Here is a 25,803-nt window from a genome sequence, read left to right on the forward strand (position 1 = left end):
TTAAAATTTCGTTTGAAATGAAGACAGCCAACAGTACAATTTATCTCACTACATTAAATGACAATTATGGTGAACCATTATTTCTATTTCGGTTTATCAACAAATGATATAGAATATTTTTAGAAATTAGATAATCATCTCTTTGAATGAGATTGAAAATGTTTCTGTTGCCGTGAATCAAATTTGAAATATAGTCAAGTCTTTGCCAGAGATGAAATGATGAATGTACTCCATCGTAATTGTTTTCCTTAATGGGTGTTTTTTTTAATACAAACGACACAGTGGCTTTCGATCATATATGTAGTTTATTAAATCCGATTTTCAAAAAACAATACATCGCACAAACAGACGTTTAAATATTGTTCAAATAGGTATGTTTAAAACTGTGTATCTAGTGATTTATTTCAACATATAAAGTGATTTTCTGTCACTATTAATAAAATTATGCATACTGTACCCACAATATAAGTACAATACAAGAGTAAACAAAGCTACATTTCGCTTCGTTATTTTCTTTATAATAACGGCATGCGTTTCTGATCGTAATTTATAATTCAGAATAAAAATGACATAACACGTCTTTTGCAAAACTTATTACATTTAGGCATTTTGTCAAGGTATTATTTTTATGTTATTTTGCATTTTGTATATATTATAATATGAACGGAAATGTCACTGATGCATAAAGAACATATAAGTGTCTGTAATATCAATACTTTTGCACCTGCAGCAAAATATGTTAGTGGTTTCATTTACTACCATTAAAACAAGAGATATGGGATATACCAGTATCCTCTAGTGCTTTGACTGGTTAACCGAAAAATGTATAATGAGAATGTTTATATAGGATTGTCTATGTTTAAAAGAGACGTTGGCACTATACAGTTAGAGCTATTTATCTTTGATTTTGGTTTCTTTACTATATATGCAATTCTTATTTATTTCGTATTAAGTATAAGACTAACTTACAAGTAAAGCACTACTTTTGTTAACTTTTTATTTCATTGCCTGCATATATCCTTTTTTATAATATAAGTTTCATGGAAGCTGACGGTATAGATTCTGTTGACAGGGCTTTTTTCTGATTGGAAGTTTTATAATGGCACATGGGGAAAGTTAAATGTTTTCTATTATCCAAATGTAATGTATTCGTTACTTCTAAGCTCGAAAATTGTATATAGAACAACTACGAATGCGCTCAGTATGTTATGCAATATGAAGTGTATTTTTTAGCTCATGATTCTTATGTTTGTGTAAATTGTGTTATGCCTCAATGCATCCATTTTCAAATAATACTACAATACTGAGTGCAATCAACCAATAAAGAATTTTATTAAGATTTAAAAATACCTTACACGGTACATGAGTTACTTCATGTAAGATATGCCATATAAAGCTCAGTTAATTTTGCTGAAATAAGGGCATAAAACTCAAGCAGAACAAGAAAAATATGCTACAAATATTTATAATGATATTTGTTATATTTATGGTAACAATGGATTATCTAATGCAACTAATGTAACTGTTTCAAGGTTGATTCAAAACTGAAAGATATCGTCTGAAAGTCTGAAAGAAAACGTCCCATAGTTACAGACAAAAATATTCATCAAGTCAAGTTTATCGTTGACAAAGATGCCCTAACCCATATCAAATGGGTAAGCTCATATGATTCTAAAAAATCATTTGAAAGGTAGGGTAATAACTGCAAGATGGATATCCAATTCGCTTACATGTGACCAGAAGAATTTACTGAAAATTACAGTCGTTTCTTCTTCTTATATTGTAACTGGTAATGAAAGCTGATTTAAATAATTCACGCTAGTTTTACAAGAATTTTTGGACCACCAAAATCGTTCGTCGGCCATTCATTGCCAAGCGATTGATAAATGACAAGAAAATATGTACGTTACTTTTTCAATACTTATAATTCTGTTTCTGTCACCTCCAAGTATCATAGCGGTGTCATGTTAAAAAAAATTTGAACACAACACTTCAATAAATGTCGTCCTTCGACTGGTATGAAAGGTTTGTATTTTCTGCATAACAACGCTCCTGAACATTGTAATTGATTTTATTTCGAGAAAAACGAAAGACTGTCCTTACTCATTCACAGTTTTCTTCAGAATTGGCTACAAGAGAAGAAATGGACTTGGATTGGCCGTTTATAGTAATTGAAAGGTATACCCATGGAGAACTGACTATGATTAAGCATTTACAAAATGGATCAATTTTTAAACGTCTGATACTTAGAGTTTCATATGGAGGAGATAATTTCGAAGGGTTGAAAAAGAAAATTGTAAAATATATGTTTCTTTTGTTAAACATACTGACTTTATTGCATTAGATATTGACCCATCTTAGTAAATATGAAAATAACAATTAAGCTTCTGTTCCTTATGTAATCATTACACATGTTAAATCTGAAGAGGGGAGCCTTTTAAGATTTAATTAAAAAAATGACATGAAATTATATAATATATTCATGTATTATTTCACACCGTGGACACTGTTTATCTCATTTACAATCATGCGATATCAACAATGTACTCATTTCAATAGAATTTGACATATTGGACAGACCTACTGGTATATTAGAAAGGCAAACAAACGTGCAACAATATTTTGTATATATTATTCTTACTTTAACATAATAATAATCGAAAGCACTGCTCATATCAAAACAGAAACCGAACAAATTATAAACCCTGCATCTGTCTCTTTTCATAAACAAGAATATATTTGAACTAAGAAACCTTGTTGGAGATTACTTGTTTACATCAAATGAAAATCCATTCTTTTGATTAAAGTTGCTCTTAATCACACCCGCATGGTTTGTGTTATAGAGTAACGACCGACTAGCCAAGTCCATTTAATTGCGAGGTTATTGGTTTGAGAGGTTTGATTTTAAACTTACATTTGAGATAAATGCATTTTGCACTAGAATAAGTTACCTCATGAAAGACACTGTAAAGAATGATCGTCTATTTAATAATATACAATTTGTATTTTTCCATCAGTCCGAAACTTTTGATTGTCGAGGAGAATAATATCTAGTATATCATGTTATCACATCTTATGAATGTATCCATACTTATTAAAAATAATTGGGATGAAGAGTGATAATGCAAAAACTATGGAAATATAAAGAAGCAGTTGAAGTAAAAGTATCGGTTTTATTGAGTCTGTTCACGAGATAACAAACACCATACCCACCAGCATAGATATGTACAAACGGTTGGAGCCAATGGCCACGAAAGACTTAAAAGATATAGCAACACTCACATTGTGTGGGTTTTTTTTGAAACGGGTTTATAATGTATTTAAAACATTATTTAAATACTTATTTAGATCGTTGTAATTTTACAATGTCTTAAGTTTGGAAAATAGGACTTTTTGGAGAAAATATGATTTCAAACATTTTACATCATGATATGATAAAAATATGAAAAATGTTTTATTGAACGCCGTCCTTCCTTGTTGATCTTGTTTATCATATTTTAAAATAGAACACACTCCTAAGCATTAGAAAATCAAAGCGTTTATCGTTAAATAACAATACAAAATTGGTTTCTCTAAAATAACTGCTTTACGTTATTATGTACTTTAAGTGGTTAAGGTACACCTGTAAACCCCTGTATAATATTATGTTTGTCTTAAATTAAAACATGATTTTAGAGTGGAAAAGTAATCCAGAAATAAAGTATTAAACAATGTCCTTTCAATCATAGATAATGTTGCTTTTAAACCTCAATATTGCTTCGTGTATATAATATTGTCTAGAATAATAATTCTTATGTACTTGTAAAATATGCAGGTGGATTCTCTTTTTGCAATAAAACATAAGAGTAAAAATCACCTGCGTGTGGTAAACCGTTGTAAAGTGCATCATTTTCTACTCTGCTGTGTGAATAAAATTTTAAGTGAAACTGTGGCTTTTTAAATCTTTTTAAACAATGTTGTCAATACTTAGATATCTGTATGTCAATAAAATAAGACGAATATTAAATCTACAGTTGAAAACCGGCTTTTTTCGTTTGTTTAGTTTTGGTCCGAGACAGAAAAGATAATTTTAGCTTACTTCGGGTGTTACAAATTTAAAGCAACACCAGGGCTCAAAACCACATCACTTGCTGGATGATGTACAAACAGTGATGCATAGACTCCACATGTTATAAGTCGCCTCTTACGATCACAAAGGGACAAACGGTGGTTCAGATTATAATGCCTCAACCCTTTAAGGCAACCCGGCTGCCACAAGGGGTTGGATAATATGTTCTTTGATATATGTTCTATGACATATCATATCCTTTACTACGGTAGAAGTTGACCAATAGCATACTTATTTATATACTTACTTATATACTTGCATACTTACAGAAATAGTTGTCAGTCATTTAAACTACAGCGTAAAACAGATAATAACTTTTAATTTAGATATAAAAAGGAGTATGTAACACCATTTATCGCGAGAAATGACACCTAACATAGTATTTGTGTTCTATATCTGGTTTAATAAATGTGACTTGAATAATTTGATGTTGTATTCATTTGTTTAATAAGAGGAAATACTTTAAAGTAACAGATGATAACAATCATTCGTATGGTGAATTTATAGTTTGTATTCCGTCGTGTGTCAAGTCGTTAAGTGTCACGAATCAAGATGCTCAGATAATTAAAAAAATCTGAATATTTGTTGTATAACATCAGTACTGTTACTCTTTACTATGCTTATATTATTTCGTCTACTCAACAAGTACTAACCTGCTTCCAAAATGAATGGTGCAGTTTTGTATTATTCTTTTAATCTTTACTTGATATGCAACGCATTGCAGGTTTTATTTAATTTGAATAATTATCTAGACATTATATTACTACATAATATTACCTTTGATTCTCCACAGTTGCAAGATGTAGCTATGCCTGTAAAATGTGTCTGTGGTTTTTCAGCAAGGTGTGTTGAAATACATTTCACCTGTTGTAATGCATTCCGGTGGTAGTTTGTAAATTCTCTACATTTATTTCTAGGACCATCATGTCTTTACAAATTTACAGTTGAATCAAAGATCGATCATTATTTATGATTTATTGAGAAAATCTAATATACTTAAACTTTGTAATTGTTGAAAACTTACACTGTGCTAGACTTTGAAACATTACCTTGCACATTCCCACCGCACGAAAAGCATGTCACATATAGACCTTATACAAAATCATAGACTATATCATGAGAGAGAAATACACTGAGAATGCAATGATAAAGAACAATTTAAGACACTGACCTTATAAGAACATTTGACAAGCTTGGAAATAGCCTCTTTTTGAAAAGAGTCTTGTTTCAAAATCTGGCGTATTTTGTAATGTTTAAAAAATTTCCGTAAACATGCTGCCCTTAACGGGTAGTTTCATAAAACACGTAAAATTGAACAAACGTTTTTGTTATTTTCTTCTTTTGTTTGATAAAGTAAGTACAATTCTTGAAAACTGTTGAAAGAAATGCTCACGATGAAGCATACAAGCAATTTAGAATCATTATATCTTCATCATCAAATAAGTGTTGCAACACACTACTGGGAGTTATGGTTTTCTGCACAAAATTGATTAACATTGTTTCAAGAATATCATTACTGATAATCCATTGTGTTCTATACTTTTGATCTCTAGAGGTGAGATTAAAAATACTTACAATGATTAACACGGACAGGAAACCAATGGTTAAATAGACTGGAGTGATTTCAACACATAAATATTAATGTTTCCTGAAACAAAATGCAAACAATTCATTGCACCTGTGTCTTATATAAAATATTTTCTGTATTTATACAATTTGCACAGTTACACCAAATATATTACACATTAATAAATCAGACACATGCCTCGAAGTAGGAAGAATTAATCTTACCTTCAGTAAGTGCCTGTATCTAATTTGTATGACAGCGATATATGTTTATTATCAATCTTTCTCTTTTGAAACACATTTTCATGGTAGCTTGTGAATTATTTGCATTTCAAAGCATTATCCAAATTTAATAACGATTTGTATATTTTGAGATAGATAAATATTTTTTACAATTGTAACGTGTTTTGGGGAGCAAGATGATCTCTGTTAGTGTGACGTATATATTCATAACGGCATTAGTTCTGGTCTTATCCAACTAATTCAACATTTATTCATGGTTATGAGTCAAACATGGTTATTTAACACATATGCATTGCATTGAAAGAAGCATAAAGATATACTATAATCAAATTTGATATTAGAAAATACTGATAATTGCTACACAGGCTCTTTGTAAATATAAAGTAAACATGTTTTGATTTCACACAATATAGATATGTTATTTTAAAAAATTTACACACTTTAACACACTATATATAGTTACAATATGAATATATGGCGTCATTAAAAATGGCAGTTTTTTTTTAAGAAAAAAAAAGACCAACTTTACTCGACCTTGTTATCAGGAACGCAGCTTCCAATACATCGTTAATTCATTCTTTTATTCAAATTAAATATATTCAATACACATTAATTTTTATAGATTTCAATGAATTTCTGTGATAGAAATATTTTATTAAAAAAAGAGTATAGTATATCTATTTTCGTTTTTATTATCTACTCGGTGATAATTAAGTTACAATATAACAAAAATATAGAAAAACAGACAATACATCATGTCATGTAAACGCTATCTTGTCTCATAATACGCCAGAGTTGGTTGAAATATTTCCCCATGTTAACAAATATAAATTGTTATAAATTTTGAATCAATATAATATTAATATAAAATATTATTTATACATGCTTTGATTTTTAATTTCTTTTTTTTATTATTATAAGTTTGATACAGCTATCTTTTAACATATTTGGACACTTCAAGCTGATTATTATTAAAATTTTTAAAAAATGTAAAATAATTATTTTTGTACTTTTTTCGCTCGAAATCATTACTTTTCTTTTTCCGTTGCTCTGTATGTTTTTTTTAATTAGTAGGTACTCCATTTTTTAATTGAAAGTATAATAATAACAATAAGAAAAAACATCGCTTATAAATGATTGAGGCAACATAGCAACGATACAATATTTTACAAATTCTGTTGTATGTTTAAAATATTATTAATAGCTCACTTTGTGACCTCAGCACCCGTATTACCTTTTCTGTAATATTTTAGTTTGCCTGTTTAGTAGAGTTACATGCTTGTTAATTACGGCAGGAATGAGCGAACGAACGAGCGAAAAAGACAACGCAATTTAAAAAAACATAACATTAACAAAAGACAAAAACAAACAAACAAAGAAGTGATAAAATAAATATAGAGATTCACACAGAACACACACACAGATTTCTTTCGACACTACAAATTAAAAGCAGTGGTGTGAGTACATGTTTGCAAATGTAGCGGAACGTATTTTGATAGAAAAATCAATAAACAAAAACGAAAAAAAAGATTTGCGTTTTTCTACAGTTTATTAAGAATGAGGTATGTAATCCTTAGGAAATATCTTTATAATGTTTTTTGCTTTTTCTGTTGCAACGGGAAAATGTATTACACGGATCTATATTTTGATGCATTCCAGTAGTATCTCAAGGATATCTAACATTATTACAAAAGAACATTATACCTATCCTACCTTACAGATGTGGTGTTATGTTATTAACGCTGAGTCACTAATATATTGCATGTTCAAACGTTCATCAAATAACTAAAATTTTTCTATTGTAGAAACATGGTATTTTAGAATAGCACTTAAAGTGATTTAAAATGAGTAAATGCAAATATATATATATTACTTTTTTTGCATTTTTGATTATTGTCCTGATCAAAATCAACCTTAAAATACCTTAAAGTATCCAAACGTACCTTAATTGATAGCCTTCTATTTGTTAACTTCCGATTATGGAGATTTGCAAGAGCAAAAGCATCCGTATATAGTTATTTAGTAAAATGGCGTTAAGAATAATTTTCTTATACACGTATATACCTGTATATCATTATTATGCATTGCATTAAATATATTACAATGTATTGTTATAATTATTGCCTTAAGATATTACCACAGGTATACTAAAACAGCATGATGTAACTGATTTTATGAAATATTGTAGCGTATATTTTGCCATGATTTAAGTCTTATCCTGCTCTATTGCTTAAATTTATTAACCAGGCTTTTCTTTGATAAAAGTCGGATCCAGTAACTTCCAAATGTTACAAAATTTTAGGTCGGTCGCTCTCTCCGTTTTTTATGCCCCCCCCCAAAGTTGGGAGCATATAGCGTTGCACTTGTCCGTCCGTCCGTACGTCTGTCTGTCCGTACAAACCAGAGCTACATTATGGGGTTTGGTCTATTGTTCTCATAACAATAGATGTCTTTGATGTCATTCCTTCCGTTTCTCTTGTGGGGTTATTTTCTGCATTATGGGGTTAAAAAGAACAAAAGTAATAACAAAAGAAAACCCCATAATGTAGCTCTGGTATGAACATCCGTCCGTACGTCTGTCCGTCCGAGCAAACATTTTGGGTTTAGGGGCTATATAACAGTAAAGAGAACAGAAGAGAACAATAGGTTTATTCCGTGATCAAAGGGTTGTAGGGCTAGTAGCCCTTAAGAAAACAAAGAAAATAACAAAGAAAATAGCCTCTAAACCCAAAATGTTGGAACACAACAAAAAACAAAAGTATTTAACACTTGAACTCAAATGGAGCTATGATTCGATGACATTTACAATTATCATTAAATTGGATAACTGGGCAATCTTGGAATTGTGTATTTCGTGATTCTCTTTTGCATATCTTTCCTTTAACCATATCTTACCCCCAATATTTTGTTGTAAGCAAATCAATTAATGTAATGTTGTTCTGATTTTAGACCTCAGTTAAACTCGTTCAAAAATAAAAGATAAAGCAAAATGACATTCTATAGAACGATAATCCTTATGGATTATATTACAATCTCTCAAAACCCTATCGCACTACTTGACAGATCTTTAAAATTTGTTTGAAATGAAGACAGCCTACAGTGCATTTTATCTCACTACATCAAATGACAATTATGGTGAACCATTATTTCTATTTCTGTTTATCAACAAATGATATAGAATATTTATAGAAATTAGATAATCATCTGTTTGAATGAAAATATAAATGTCTCTGTTGCCGTGAATCAATTTTGTTTTTATATTGAAATAAACTCAAATCTTTGCCAGAGATGCAATTATTAATGTACTCAATCTTAAACGATTCTTTAACGGGTGCTATATTTGATAATAACCACAAAATACATAATATGTGTAGCTTATTATCTCCGATGTTTAGACACAAACATATATATTTATATGTTGTTCAAATAGGCCTGTTTTAAATTCTTTATCTAGCATTTTAATTGCGCAAAGTTCCTATTGATGTAAAGTGATAAGCTATCACCACTAATACAATTATATGAAAACTGTGCCCACAATATACGTACGATTAAAGAATAAACATGACAGCTGTTTGCTTCGTTATTTAATATAGTAACAGTATGCATTTCTGATAGTAATTCAGCACATATCATTTTCAGGGTTAAAATGATTAAGGACATAACACGACTTTAACAAAACTTGATGCATTTACGTTTTGTTTTTATTATACCAATAGATAAATAGTACGATGTATAGTTTTATTTTATTTTACATTTGTTATATATTATAATATTTACGGAAATGTCACTGATGCATTAAGAACATAATAGTATCTGTAATATTAATACTTTTGTACCTGCAAAATGTGTTAGTGGTTTCATTTACATACCATAAAGAACAATAGGTATGGGATTTACCAGCATCCTAATGGTAAAGGGGTTTACCAGAACATATATATGCAATAAGAATGTTTAAATGGGATTTATGGGATTGCCAATGTTTAAAAAAGATTTTAGCACTATACAGTAAGAGCTATTAATCTTTGATTTCGGTGTCTTTATTTTATATAAAATTATAATTTTCATCGTATAAAGTATAAGACAAACTTATACCGAAAGCACTACTTTTGTTACATTTTTATTTCATTGCCTACATGTATCCGTTTGTATAATATAAGTTTCATGGAAGCGGACGTTATGGATTCTGTTCACTGTGCTTTTTTCTGATTGTACACAGGGGTCAAGTTAAATTCATTCTTATTATACAGCAAAGGGAAGATTTCAAAAATTTAAAAGCCCAAAAATTTTATGGAAAACAACTAAAGAGCGCGCTCAAAAAGAATGCAATAAAGAAGTATATATTTTAAAGATTTTAAACTCTGATTCTTTGTTTGTGTAAAATTTTGTTATTTTTCAAATCATTCAAATAATACAATAATGATGTGTGTAATCAACCAATTAAGAACTTTATTTACATTTAAAAATACCTTGCACGGTACATGAAAAACCTTATGCAAGATATAGCCGTGTAATGCTCAGTTAATTTTGCTGAAATACTGACATAAAAGCTCAGGCAGAACAAGAAAAATATGATATAAATGTTTATAATGATATTTGTTATATTTATTATAATAATGGAGTTTCTTATGCAACTTTTTCAAGGTGGATGATTGAATCCAAAAATTGGGCACGTGTCAAATAAATATGCCTGTAATTATTAATGAAAACGTTCCATAGTTACTTACAAAAACATTCATAAGCTAAAGCTTATCATTGACAAAGATACTCTTACGCATATCAAAAGGGTAAACTCATACGACTTTCAAGAATCATTTAAAAGTAGGCGAATAACTGCTAGATGGATGCCCTTTGCTAAACCCGACCAGAAAAAAAGGGGGATTTATCGCTAAAGACTGAAAAAATTTTTCCTTTTTATAAGAGCGCCCTTTTTTTAATTTTTGACAAGTGATTTAATTTTTGCCCTTTTTCAATTTACAAAAATTTTTGGACTGCAAAAATTTGTTTTGTCGACCTCTTGCAAACTTGATAAAAACAAGAAAAAATGTACGTTCCTTTTTAAATACCCTTGTACTGTTTTAAAAATTCTGTTTTGTCAAAACCAAGTATTATAGAGGTCCTTTTAAAAAACTGAAACGATTCAAAAAGTCGTCCTTTGATGGGAGAAAGTTTGTATTTTTGCTACAAAGCTCCGGAAATTGAAATAAAACTATTTTAAGAAAAAGGAATATTGTCCCCTACCATCATTTTCAGATTTTGGGAATTTTTGTTTTCCCATTCCCAGATTAGAAACTTGAAAGGGCTAAAGGACATGGATGGCGATATTTTAAAGGTATCCCGGAGGGCTGACTTGTTGAACCCTTTAAAAAACGACTGACACTTTGAATTTCATTTGGAGGAGACTATTTCGAATGGTTGAGAAGAAAATTGTAAAGTATATGTTCTTTTGGTAAACATACTGACTATATTGCATTAGATATTGACCCATCCTAGTATATATGAAAAATGCTAATGTAGCTTTTTTATTCCTTATGTAAGCATTAAATATGTTAAATTGAAGGGAGCCTTTTAAAATGTAATTTTAAATAAATTTTGAATTTATATAATATATTCATGTTGTCAATTATTCCACACCTTGGACATTGTTTATCTCATTTACAATCTAGGCGATAGCAGCAATATTTTATAAATTATCTTTACTTTAATATAGTAATAATTGAAAAGACTGCTCATATCAAAACAGAAACCGAACAAATTATAAACTCTGCATCTGTCTCTTTTCATAAACAAGAAAATATTTGAACTAACGAACCTTGATGGAGATGACTTGTTTACATCAAATGAAAATCCATTCTTTTGATTAAAGTGGTTCTTAATCACAACTACATGGTTTGTGTTGTAGAGTAACGACCAACCAGCCAATTCCATTTAATTCCTAGGTAATTTGTTTAAGAGGTTTGAGTTTAAACATACATTTGAGAAAAATGCATTTTGCACTAAAATAAATTACCTCATTAAAAACACTGTGCTGAATGATCGTCTATTTAACAATATACCATTTGTATTTTTCCATCAGTCCGAGAATATTTGGAATAAAGGGAGAAAATGCAAAAATTATATAAATAAAAAGTAGCAGTTGAAAATCAAAGTCTAGGCTTTATTGAGTCTGTTCATGAGAAAACAAACACCATTACAACCAACATAGGTATTCCAGGATCTTCAATACAAACGGATGTAGTCAATGGTCTTGAAGAACTGAAAAGATATAGCAACACTCACACTGTGTGGGTTTTGAAATGCGGACTTATAAAGTAAGGATGTTAAAATTATTTAAGTACCGATTTAGATCGTTGTAATTTTACAATGTCATTAATTTGGAAAATAGGACGATCTTATTGGAGAAAATATGATTTCAAAAATTTTAAATCATGATATAATAAAAATATGAAAACATTGTGTTAAAATAGAACACAATTTCTAAGATTTACCAAATCAAAGCGTCCATCGTTAAATTATAACAATAAAAAATTCACTTCTCTAAAATAACTGTTTTACATTATTATGTACTTAAAGTGGTGAATGTTTGCATACACCTGACAACACCTGCAAAATATTATGTTTGTCTTAAATTAAAACATTTTAAAGTGGAAAATGATCCAGAAATAAAGTATTTAACAATGTGTTTTCAATCATTGATAATGTTGCTTTTAAACCTCAATATTGCTTCGAGTATATAATGTTGTCTAGAAGAATAATTCTTATGTAGTTGTAAATGTGCAGGTGGATTCTCTTATTGCAATAAAACAAAGAAGTAAAATTCACCAGCGTGTGGTTAACCGTTGTAAAGTTCATCATTTTCTACTCTGTTAATTGTGTAAGAACATGTTGATCGAAACTTAAGCTTTTTTACACCTATTTAAATAATGTATTCAATACTTATATATTTGTATATTAATGAAAAAAGTCGAACTTTAAAGTCTAAATTTGAAAACCGGCCTTTTTTGTCTGGTTTTGGTCCGAAACAGGAACGGTTATTTTGGCTAACCTCTGGTGTTACAAATTTAAAGCAACACCAGGGATCAAAACCACCTTACCTGCTGGATAAGTGATGCATAGACTACAAATGTTATTCAAACCCAATAAGTAGCCTCTTAGTTATAAGCTCACACAGGTGGCTGCAATCCTGATGCCTCAACCCTTTAAGGCAACCCGGCAGCCACCAGGGGTTGGATAATATGTCCTTTGATATATGGCTAATGATATCTTTTTATATTTTGAATGAGTATAAGTGGAAATGTTTCCAAGTTTGCGCTTCTTTATATAAAACTAAAAACAACAATATTATTTCTTTCCAACTGACGTCTACCGATAAAATCCAAAATTCTGCTAATGCTGTTGCTGCTGCTGATGATGATAATCATGGTGATAATAATGATGCTAATAATAAATGTTATTATGATAATTATGATGATTGTTATAATGCTATTTGTAATGATGACAACGATAAAAGTAACAATACGAGACAAGAATAAAGATCAACAAGGCAAAGGCAACGTTCACAGGACGCAGCCCCCGACACACCCAAGTAGGACGATGATGATAATTATGATGATGATGATTGTGACGATAGTGATAATAATGATTATGTTAATAATAATAATAATGATGATGATAAATCAAGAGTGAAAGGCATTAAAAGATGACAGCAAAAATATTAAATATAACAAATAACAAATAATTTGAAATAAACAATCTTTACGTCCGAACAATAACTAAACAATTAGGTAATTATGTTTGCAACTAACAATATAATATCTGAATACAATATATTCTTCCTTATAGTGATAGCAGGCGGAATGATGTTCGCACAGGAAATAAATACTAATTTCTGATGACAACAACCAATCAAAAATAGTGAAAAGGAAACCATTTAGTACCATTTTATTATCTAACAGCAATGCTCTTTTCAGATCATTTACTCTATTGAAAAATAATGCATACACATACTCAGAGAAAAAGAAAACGATGGTAAAAAATACGAAATGAAAAGTATAAATCTCTCTCATAAATGTCTTGGAATTGGCAGCACTCATATAAAAACAAAACGAATTTATGACAATAAGCATATATCAATGTCGTTTAAGAATGCCACACACTTATATATAACGGTTAACCAGTATTTACCGATTTGAACCTACAAAAGATTACTCAGTACATCCGCAACGTATAATTAAAACACTTTTCTTTTCTTTGACAATACTTACAAAACATTTTCATTTTTTTATTTTAATATACAAATAATTTTTGGGGGGAGGATGGGGGTCAATCAAGAGTGTCTGTAATCTTTTTAACGTTTGATGTGGTTAGTACGTGTGATTCACGATGTTAAATCACCGCATATTTATCTTTACATCATTTCATTCTTGCTAGACGGAATTGATGATAAGGAAGTAAATATATTCTAAAGATTTATATTTCCTCACAGCGAGTAATTGGCGTTGCACTATTTGACCGAATGTTCCTCTGTATATATATATACAGCGCGTGCTGTCTATTTTAATATAATGATCGTCTGCTAGTATCTGTAGGTTGGATGAAATTATTGCGTAACCGAATTACTAGCTTTCATTACATATCAGTTTTAGAAAAGAGTAGACGTTTATCACACGTTGCGTTCTACGCGATTTTATTAGTGTCAATATATATACTATTTAAAAGGATTAAAATTTCGTTACTAAATTTAGATAAATGGCTGGACTTCAGGCGTTTGTTGGGAGTTGGAGAGAAGAAGAAAAGGCTGGGTTTAATGAAATGGCAGACGCTCTAGGTATTTGCTATACATTTATGATTTTAAGTTAAAATTATCAATTAAAAGTAATACATGTATTACAGACAATGGTGGTACAAAATCTGCCTAAAACTTAGTCCTCGAAAAATTTGACTAATATATCAATACAAATAATGTCATGTGTAATTGTTATGTAATCTTTATGCTGATAAATAAAACATTTGTAAACAAATAACTGTTCATAGTGACATATATTCGCTTGGTTTTTCTGAAAAATCAGAAAACGTCATATTGAATTACGATCTTCTAAATTGTATCTAATGATATGACCTGAATTAGGGACAGCATTAAGCTGTCTACATAACGTTTTGTTATGCTCTGTCTAAATTCCCATTGTATCATGTTCGTATGATATCGTTATTCAATGAATCAAATCAATAATAAAAGTTATATAATCAAGAATATTTCGGTTGCCATACGAGTTAAGATTAAGCTGTTTAGTTGATAATATGCTGTAAAATTTGTAAAATCACGATAACTTAAGATTGTTAAGTTTATACAAGGAATTTATATTGTTTTTTAAGATTTTATTTATTTATTTATGTTTATTTCATAACAAAACGGAATTTTACGCGATACTGATAATTTAATAAACATATGCAAAATTAAGAACTTTATTATTAACATACTAGTATTTTCTTTTGTTAGTAATCAACATTTGTAACTAATCCTTTATCTTTTATAGAAATATGTGTAACTACTGATCAATATTGTCTGATAATTGAAGACATGTTGATGTGATTCATATTGAACACGACAGCAGTGCTCGATAAATATGATATTTGATATCTTGAGAAATTTCAAGATCTTGAATGTTTACAACCAAGATGTTTATTCAAACTTCAATAAGCAATTTTCATTTAGTTATGTTGTGAGTAGTGAATTACTCTTTCTGCAGCTATTTTTGTTCTTAACAATGCTTCTTTCGTCACAGGCTGCAGTTTAAAAATATATTTTTTGTTGTTTTAATTGCTTTGGAGGGATCTCCACTTTACCAGTGTTTTACATTGAAATTTGAACAAAGTTATACAATAATAAGTAATATACTTATTTTACAGACATAATATATACATACATCATTATGAGGGAAAATTCCAGTAACTACAAATCGCGTATTCAAACAAATCAGTGGAGGTATGTTTTAAAGTATTGAAGTCTTCTGTATCTCTTGGTATAACAAGTATAAGCTGGTGCAAGAGGGGTAGACGGTAACTTTCCAGTACCGTCCATGAACAGGCTCAATTAAACCGAGCCTGCAACATTTTCAATTGTGTCCTGCTGGGCTTTCTTCAGGGATTCTGTTTTTCTCTGTTTAATAGTTTTGTATAAGAGTATTTATTGTTAAAAGCTATAATGCTATATAACTCTATTTGTCAGCATCCGGAATGCAGTCGTATTTAAAGAACCTTTATTGAATTAATATCATAGCAGTTGTAATATTCAAATAATTAAAGAGGGTGGTTTTTGTGCGAAATCATTGCCAAACCAAATTTTATAGTTTGTAAAGAATCGTTTTACTCTACATATCTTTTTAATAAAAAAACTAGCATAAAGATCAACAGGACCAAGGCAACGTTCATATCTGTAAATAACAGGAACACATTTGGCCAAACCTTAAATAAGGTAGATCTTTGATTGTTCTATTTGTTGGTATATGGACGGTCCCTACTTATTTAAATTATTAATAATTTTAAGAAAATATTTAAAAAAAATAAATAAATAAACAAAAAAATAAATAAATAAAATCATTTTGAAAGATTTGGTTAAAAATCGATTCCTCACTCGAATTTTGATTCCAGAAAAAGGTAATATTTCTTAATTGTAAAATTTATTGTGTTTTTCAAGTTAAAGTCAAATAATTGCTTCCTGAAATATATGATTTGATACTGACAATGACTGATTCAATATTTAAGACCTTCTGACGCTATCCAGATTCAGTTCAACAGCAGTGATAGGTATGTCTATATATAAACCCCTAAGTAAATAAAATTGTTTTCACGAAATTGTAACTTAAACTTCTTAACAAAGCTTACATCGAAACGTTAACAAAGTTATACGGATCCAATATATAACAATGTTAGTAATGTTGTAAACAGATCTAACAGACATATAAAAGAGCCATAAATCATTACCAGGGAAAATTGCCAGTTACTGCAAATTGCCTCTACAAACAAATCTAGAGGGTTGTTTAAAGATATGAAAGAATTTTCGTACTATAAGTCTTACTAAACAAAAATACTTGGAATTTGCTTTGAATATCGTTATTAGCTATTGTTAAAAATACTTGGAATTTGCTTTGATTATTGTAATTAGCTATTGTTATTTTTGTTTTTAACTGCTAGAATGTATGACGGAATACTTGATAAAATTGTTTTAAAAAAACTTGGTGAGAACAATGTCTGTAAATTTCGGATAAAGTAAAATAGCATTTGAATACTTCGTTAAGGAGCGTATTATTCAAGAGTCAAGTATTTTAATTGCTAGAAACACATTACGCTTAAACTCTCACACGTTGTTAACAACTATTTACAAGTTAAAAATGAATGTTCATGCCTTCGTTTTAGTCTCGTCTCTCCAGGTAAAAAAATATTAAAACAGGACAACTTTGGTAAGTCGTAGGTGAAGTAATTGAAATATATCGACACAACAAATCAATTATTTTAAAAACAAAGTTTTGAGACGTCGATTTTTACAAGTGAGTCACAAATGGCGTTACACATGGAAATTGCAAAAACTAAACCAGCCTTTAGTAAATATGTTAGCCATCTACTTATTTCATACATCTTCGTTATGTTGTAACACTGTTTAAATTGACCGCTTCAAAAACACCTGTCTGTGGGCAGGTACATCTTTAACATTTCCGCCAAGAAATAAGGTCCTGGAGAGTACAAAAAAAATAATAAAAAATAAACATATTACGCCATCATATAATACTCAAAACTACACAGATGCAATAAATTCAATAAATATTTCCAATCAAACTAAACAGGACTTACATAAGAGCACCTTAAAATGTTCAACAACTATTTTCTGGACTACAAAGGATTGGGTCTAATTCCGTACCGAGGTGACATCTAACATCACATAAAAAATACTCAATATATATCATAAGCCTTGTAATAATTTATTGTTACTGATATATTTCCAGAATTAATGTTTATCATTCATTTTGTCACAACTGCAGAAAACTGTCCTTATAGACATGTTTTAACAGCTTTTCTATCTTTTTCATATTTCATCATGTGCACTACAAATTGTCATCGCATGTACTATATTGTTTAATCGTAAGCACTCTACTATTCAATATAGTTTCTTATTAGCATTTGATTTGCAACTGATAATCGCATAAAACTGGTACTTTGTGTTTGATTTGTCAAACGGTTAATATCATTTAACATGTGACAAGGTTATCCAAAAATAACCTATCCTAAAACTACCCATATCAGAAAATTTATTTTTAATAAGGAGTGACTCCCTGGTTCATTTTGAGTTAGATCAATGATTGGTATTTTCCAACATGGCAATGTAAAACTATGAATTGTACATTTTGTACATTTTGTCTACAATTCTTCGTCATAGTCTGATTCGTTCAGTGAACAGTTTACTAACTATATTTATTTTACAAAATAACGTACAGATGTACTATGCTCATCATTGAGTAATACATTTTAAATGCAAAATATTATTGAAATCTTTAAAATTCTTAATAAATATTTTTGTTTGTTTTTAGATTGTTTATCCTTGCTTAATAAAGTAAGGCCATAAATGTGGATTTGTATTTTCATGTGTGATATTTATAGTCCCTGCATAATTTTAAATGTAATTGACATACAAGTAAAAGCATTTTTGTAATCTGATGGTTTCCCTTGTTGTTCATGGCTTTTGTTTAGTTCCTTTCTACAACTTATTTAAGGAGAAGGGTCAGTCATGTCCCTTTTGCATTGCATGATTGAATAAAATGTTTGAACAATTGTCTTAATGAATAAAGTATAAGAATAAATTGCTGATGTTGCAGAAACGTACGTAAACAGCCTAGTATAAATGATCAAATGCATTCATTTCCCAATGGGGTTTCTTTCTGAAAATATTTTCTACTAATTACATAATGCATTTTATGCAGGATGATTCATATCCGCTAATTGGAAGTAAACCAAATATCAAACCTTTGATCGCAGATGATTGTTTTAAGCGCTCAGCATCATTTCCTAGCGATATTCCTCCAAAATATTTGATGTTTGATAACTTAGAGAAGGAGATATAGCTTTCCGTGCAGATTGATGAAAATGAAAGTAAGAATAAAACGATATATTTGAAAGTAAATCATGGGAGACTTGGTTCAAAGACGGATATGGGTCCAATGTGTTACCATCCGCGACCCCTACGACCAGGTCAAGTAGAATATAAATTTGTGATAAGAATTTACATTCATCCGCAGATGTGGTTAGTCATACGTTAACAAATGTTGAACAAATCATTTCTTTCCATCACAAGCGTCATAATTTCGAAATCGCTATGTGTGAAATAGAATAAAATGGAATAAATATTTCAGAATGTATGTCCGATCTGTCATATCTTACTGATATTCGCATAATATCAAACTTATGAAACAAATATATTGTCTTATACATAAATAACTGTTAACATGCTATTAGTAAGAAAAATCCATATGCATGTATCTTTCATTTTTTGTCATATAAAACTCACCTGGAAATCTCGTTTAATACAACAGGTAAATTACAGTGAGGAATAATTAATCCTTATGTACCTGTAAAACTGTCTAATGTCTCTCCCTGCTCCAAATCATGAGTTTAATTGGATACATAATAGTTTGTGTGTGGTACTATAATCTTATTTCATGTTCATAGTTTTCTATCATTTAATCGTAAACAAAGGTATGTTGGAATGACATTATGCTTTGGCATTGTTTACTCTTCCGTAAGATTGTCTTTTATCTGTATAACATGCCTTATAACTTAAGCACTGTTTAACAGTTTTAAAATGTTCAACAATATCAGATCAAATCACTGTTCGTATATAGATAAAAACGTTTTAATGAATATGTTATGGTTATTGTATTTGCTATTTATTAATTACCGTTATAAAGTCATTTGATAATATATCAATTATATTTATGAAAACGATATCTGGAAAAATGTCAACAATGTTGATTCTGATGTATAATAACGATACCTTATCAAAATTTTCAATTGTAATTGACAAAAAATTATTTAAAAATGCAACTGGTACTTTCGCACAAGGCAATGTATTTATATTTATCATAAAAACGATTTAAAATGAATTATTTTTATCATAAAATAACGATTTAAAATTTATAGAAAAATAAAAACCTGACATCTACATTTCTTATGCATGTTTTAAATCAGTTTCACTAATTACCTTTGTAATAATGATTATATTAGACAACTCGTTTGTTGTTGGGTTTTTTTTCATGTGATATAAAGTTGTTAAAGGTAAACAAGAGGGATATTTAAAAATGTACTTGGTCCATGTAAATCTGCTGTTACTTGCACAAATTATTTCGGGTTTTTGTTTGGTATTCATGAAGAAATAATAGTAATTCAAAGTTTTCATTGCAAATAATTAGGTAGTAGTGTAAGTCCAACAAACTGTTCTACAAGTTGATTTTTTGTGACAACATTTAATATATGAGCAATGTCTCCTCTCTACGACGTAGAAGCGATATTTCAACAGAGAAAAAAGTATTGTACCCCAGAAACTAGCTTTGGATATTGAAATCATTTGACTATCAGAAGGTTCTGGATAACTCAAGTCAGTTCGTTTCCGGAACTCCCTTTGATTAATTGGAAATTAGACGCGTAAACCATTTCAGAAATTAGATTATTCATTTGTTTTGAACGGTAAAAGAGATTCCCATATTTCAGTTTGTAATTTTAAAATGACCAATGGAAATTCTACTTATGTTCAGTTCTTCCCTGTTAGTTTTTCAGGAAGTCAATCTGATTTTATAGGCCTTTGGGCGAAATCTTAAAATATTCGGATGATTGATAGACTATTTTAACGAAACATCCTGTGCTGTGATAGACTATTTTAACGAAACATCCTGTGCAAACTTAGTCTTACCAAATAACTAACCAAAATAGCTAGTATACGATCGTAGAAGGGAGAAGGGAGAAGACGGTGATCACGTTTAAGACAATTAATAAGTATGAAGATAGGATATAAATTTATTTAGCATGACGAGTTTTTATGAAGTGGAAAGGGCAAGGTTGAATGAAATGGCACATTGTCTCTATTTCAATAGAAGAAGTTGCAAGTTGTTCCCGCATAATTTTATTATGCATGTCGAACTCATATGTGTGGAAAATGACCTTTTATGTAAGATAACTAATCTGACGCAGGCATTGAAATAAGTGGAAAAGAAAGTCAATGCATACGTTTGATTACAAATTCAAGTTTTGTTTCATGCTCATATTTTTCATCGTCAAGTTAAATTTTGACTTTATACTTCAACGGATGGACTTTGACTGAATGATTTTTGAGTCCCAAGCATTGATATAAATCTGCTTAAAATAAAAACAAAATAAATAAATATAGACTGCCTCTTTTTTACAAATTCAAAGTTACCCATAGACGTCGAATCACAGTTTGTAAATGTTCGTGGGTCACATTAATCTTTTTTTGCTAAGTAAAGTTTAAAACAGTTATTGAAAAATGTAAAGATATTCTTTTAACTTTTGCCTGAGCATTCACCATTGACACTTAGATGGACATAAAGTTACTTTAATATTTTATCATCTAATGACCCTAGTAGGCTAATGGAAATATGCACATATGTGCATTCTACTTAAAACTATTATGTTTAGATTTTTCAAGGGGTATTCATGCATTTTATTTACATTCAGACTGTTTTATTTAGTCTGTTTGTTTTTGACAATTCATTCTTTTGACTGATCCATTTAGCCATTTGAACCTTGGATTTAGATCAAGCTTGGTCTTTAATGAAAAACAGTTTATTATTAACACACGTTATTATTAGTTTCATAGTCAGTAAGCTATTCAAACTAATGACGATTGTTAATTTTTTGTTACTTTTGATTTTTGCTGTTCTGCTTATTGTTGCATGTTCGTAGCTGTTAGGCGAAATAATTGTGGAAATCAAAAATACATCAGCTGCATTAATATACCTTTATTAAAAGTGTAACCATTTTTAAATATGAACTATTTTTGGCATATTTAACATCTCTTTCGATTGAGAAAAAAATGCAATGTCCATATACACTTCATTGAAATTTTATATGTCTACCTATAAATATGGTGTAATTGCTATTAATAACTATGTTCTCAAGTTACAAAGGCAGAAAATGCAAAGCATAATTTATCAAATGCATTTTTGTTCCCACGAGGATGTTTAAATACAATGTTCTCATATTTACTATATTATACATCTATACACTGGGTGACTCAAACTCCCTAATTGGTCGTATAATGAACAAAACATTTGCATTCAATTGATCGCAATTACAAACTAGCATCATTTATAACGATATAACATCATATGTTGCATGTTATAACATGTTATAGTACGAATTATGTTGTAATTTTTATGCAATGCAAAGGTGGTGTTTTTATTCCAATATCATATCGTTTGCCATTCTTGCACAGTATTTATTCTAATATAGCGCCTGTAGTAAACTTGTATTGGTTCGCGTTAAAAGTTGATAAAGCGTTCTGTAAACACTGGGTGTGTGAATGATTGATATGTTACAAATATTGCTTTTCTGGTTAAATCAATGTCTTATCTTATCTTGACAGGTTTTTGATACATATCGGAGATGGTGACCTGTACTAAGCTATGATCATATTAATTCAAAATATGACGCATTAACACAAATAAATGGCGTACTTAATTTGATAGATATGCAAAGCTGTATAAGTCATAAAGCATTAGTTAAATAAAATCCGTCATATGTATAGAATAATATTTTTCCTTTCTAATTATTGTTTTAACAAGAACTATACTTATCAATACCTTAGCAACTGTAATGGTCTATTTGGTTTTTATATAAACATTCCTTAAAGTTGTCATGTTTCTCAGTTTTGTTTCATGTCTCTTAGAAGAAATAATAACAAGACTCTTGAGTTTTAAGATAAATAATAAAATAGCACTAATATTGTAGACATTTTCATCAACATTTTTCACATTTATTTGTATATTGTTTTACTTTTGCATAGTTTAATATTGGCAATATCAACCAGTATCATCGTCTCGCTTCAGGTCTTCCACCAGAGAAAAAAGAATTCTTCAAAAACGCTAAAACAGAAATAACCTACGCCCAAGATGGAGATAAATGGGTGATCACAGTTGGAATGCAAGGTGTTCCGAATACTAGAACATTCCAATTTAAACTTGGAGAAGAATACCAGTCAGCATCCCTTGACGGATCGCCGCTTACGGTATAAAAGTTTAGGATATTAAATATATGACCAGTTTCAAAGCAAAACATTTTTCTCATAGCGAATCCTGATTATAAGTAGTTAAATCATTTAAGGAATTCATCGTATAAAATACATACAGAAGTAGATAATAGATAAGGCTGAAAGGAATGCCGACTAAATATAGAAAACCTTCCGGAGAAGAACAATGCTCTCTCAGTCTTAATAGCTCTATCTGCTTAATGTTCCCGATTTGACAGAAAGTTAAACATTTAAATCTTAACCGTATTAAATACCACAAGTACAAGTACAAGAAATTTAAAGAGACAATTATACACATTAATACTTTATAAAACAAATTTTACATGATTGGAAGTGACAAGACGGAATATTACAATAAAAAATATGTTCACAAATAATATTTTCAGAGTAAGATGACGGCTGACGGAGACAAGTTTTTAGAAGAACACGTAGATGAAAGTATGAATAACATGAAAATGTTGATAAGCAGGCATATAGAAGGGGATAAAATGGTTGTGGTAGGGAACCTAATTTCATTTTTTAACAGCCAGTGAAGCGATTGAATGAAGTGGCCTGATCCATAACTTATTGTTGTCATGTTGCTCAGGTCCATTAAAACAATCTTAGCTCTTTGTGTCGCAATTTGCTTAAACATGTGTCTGCTGTCGAGTCAAATGATACACTTTGTTTTGTTTTTTTTTTAATTTTAAGTCAGTTGGTAAAGGTTAGATTGCGAATTGTTAGCTTATATGTCCAGGAAGTATCAATTGCATGCATTATTTAAGGCTTAGAAGATCAGAGTTTAAATCAATATCTTAACTAAAATTTCTTGACGTACAACTGTTGCTGATTGTTCTTGTTGTTTTTTTTCTCTCTTTCAAAAATATCTCATTACTTCTGAATTGAGTGTTCTTCTCATCAATATCATCATAAGTTTCGGATAACTTTAACAACGGTACTTTTATAAGAAAAATCTGATTATGATCATTTTGCAAAAGAACATACAGTTTCATACATTGACTATGTAAACATTTTTATTTTGTACACTTGAGCATACGAGCTTTTATTTGAAAATATACATCTGTAAAATTGCAATATGTTGTGGTTTCATATTGAATTATGTTCAAATTCTAAAGATTTTAAAGTGCATTAATACTTACTTAAATTTGTGTTTTTGTTTTCAGGTAACAAAAGTTGGAAACTTAGAAATGCAATCAAAATATGGAAGAATATGAACGCATTGCCTAGCAAATTTATTTAATTAAATTAAAGAAAGCATTGTGGCTTATAGAACATTTCGCTTCAAAAAACTATATCAGTTCGAGAAGATTGTTAAATAATTGTGATATGAAATATTTATTTGTATCATGCGTCAGAAATCTGATAAAATGTTTAAAAATACAATCTACGAAAGAAAAAGAAAAATATTATATCTGTGTATTAATGTGAAAAAAGAAAGAAATCAAAAATTTAAAATTTGGTTTATAACTTGCCTTGTTTGCTCTTTTAAGCTATTACCACAAGGATATGGATATCTCGTGAAATATAGATGTATAATTGTATTGCTTTTTATGTTGTTATATTTCATTATTTATTTCTCATTTCTATACTATAATATTCTAGGACCATACCACATCAATAAAACCAAGCAGTTTTATAAAAATTGCCATCATTGTGTCTATGTTATTTTTCGTTAATTGATATTAAATGTCTGCAATCATGTTCCGTCTATTTTATTTCTTTCGTAATACTCATTTGTCCCACGTGTGTTTTCGGTGGACGAATAAAACTCGATTCATTTTGTACTTTATTTCATTAGTAAAGATTCCTCTTTAAAGGGGTTGGAAAATCAACAAGCAAACTCGCTCAATTTGACATAACAACGATTGAGAACATTGCACTGGACAAGATGTACGATTGTCGACAAGTGGCCAAAGTTTTGTACTTTTACTTTTATAAAGTATAAAATAAAACCCTATAAAATATTTGTAACTGTTTTCACCAAAATGTAACTTGATATTTTTACACACAATTTGCATTGAAAGCTTTACAGTTGAACGGATCCAATATCGGAATGTTAGTAATGTTGTTAAAAGTTCTTACAGACGTATAAAAGAGCCATAAATCATTATCAGGGGAAAATTGCCAGTAACTGCAAATTTCCTCTTCAAACAAATATAGAGGGTTGCTTATAGGTTTGTAGACTTTCATTTCTAAACACACAACATTCGAAAATTTCTTTGAGACGATTATCGCAATTAGCTATTGTTTCGATTTCGTCTTTAACTGCAGAATGTATGTCAGCATCCTTGACAATATTGTTTGAAAATAACATGTGAGAATAATGAGAACAATAACAATTAAATATTTTATGTAAAATAAACACATTACGGTAAAGCTCTCAGTTGAACCAACTTTTCAACATTTTAAAGTTGAATGCTTTTGGCTTCGTTTGATTCTCCCGGGGGGGGGGTATAATATATTATAGCTGTAAATGCTGCTTTAGACGGTGTAAGCGGGTAGCTTAGATGATTGTCACAAAAACATAACATGAACATGACTTATTTTTATACTTCACAACAACAGATGTCCAGTGCTGTGTGGC

The 25,803-nt window shown here is 29.7% G+C and overlaps 1 protein-coding gene across 3 annotated transcripts in view; it reads left to right on the forward strand.

Moving 5' to 3' along the window:
- The window catches only part of LOC132753207 (fatty acid-binding protein type 2-like), a 61,966-nt gene extending 37,046 nt beyond the window's left edge, over positions 1 to 24,920 (forward strand). For 2 of the 3 annotated variants that reach the window (XM_060743651.1, XM_060743650.1), the window contains exons 2-4: positions 23,020 to 23,198; positions 23,606 to 23,716; positions 24,383 to 24,920. In XM_060743651.1, the coding sequence (XP_060599634.1) occupies positions 23,020 to 23,198; positions 23,606 to 23,716; positions 24,383 to 24,433 (341 nt within the window). In that variant the 3' untranslated portion in view covers positions 24,434 to 24,920. Of the gene's footprint in view, positions 1 to 14,456; positions 14,742 to 23,019; positions 23,199 to 23,605; positions 23,717 to 24,382 lie in introns of those variants that run through there. The other variant, XM_060743649.1, reaches the window with a different exon arrangement.
- Positions 24,921 to 25,803: the final 883 nt, after the last annotated feature.

This window comes from Ruditapes philippinarum, unplaced genomic scaffold, assembly GCF_026571515.1.
Source record: "Ruditapes philippinarum isolate M1 unplaced genomic scaffold, ASM2657151v2 ctg3668_1_1_1_1, whole genome shotgun sequence".
In the NCBI taxonomy this organism is placed as follows: domain Eukaryota; kingdom Metazoa; phylum Mollusca; class Bivalvia; order Venerida; family Veneridae; genus Ruditapes; species Ruditapes philippinarum.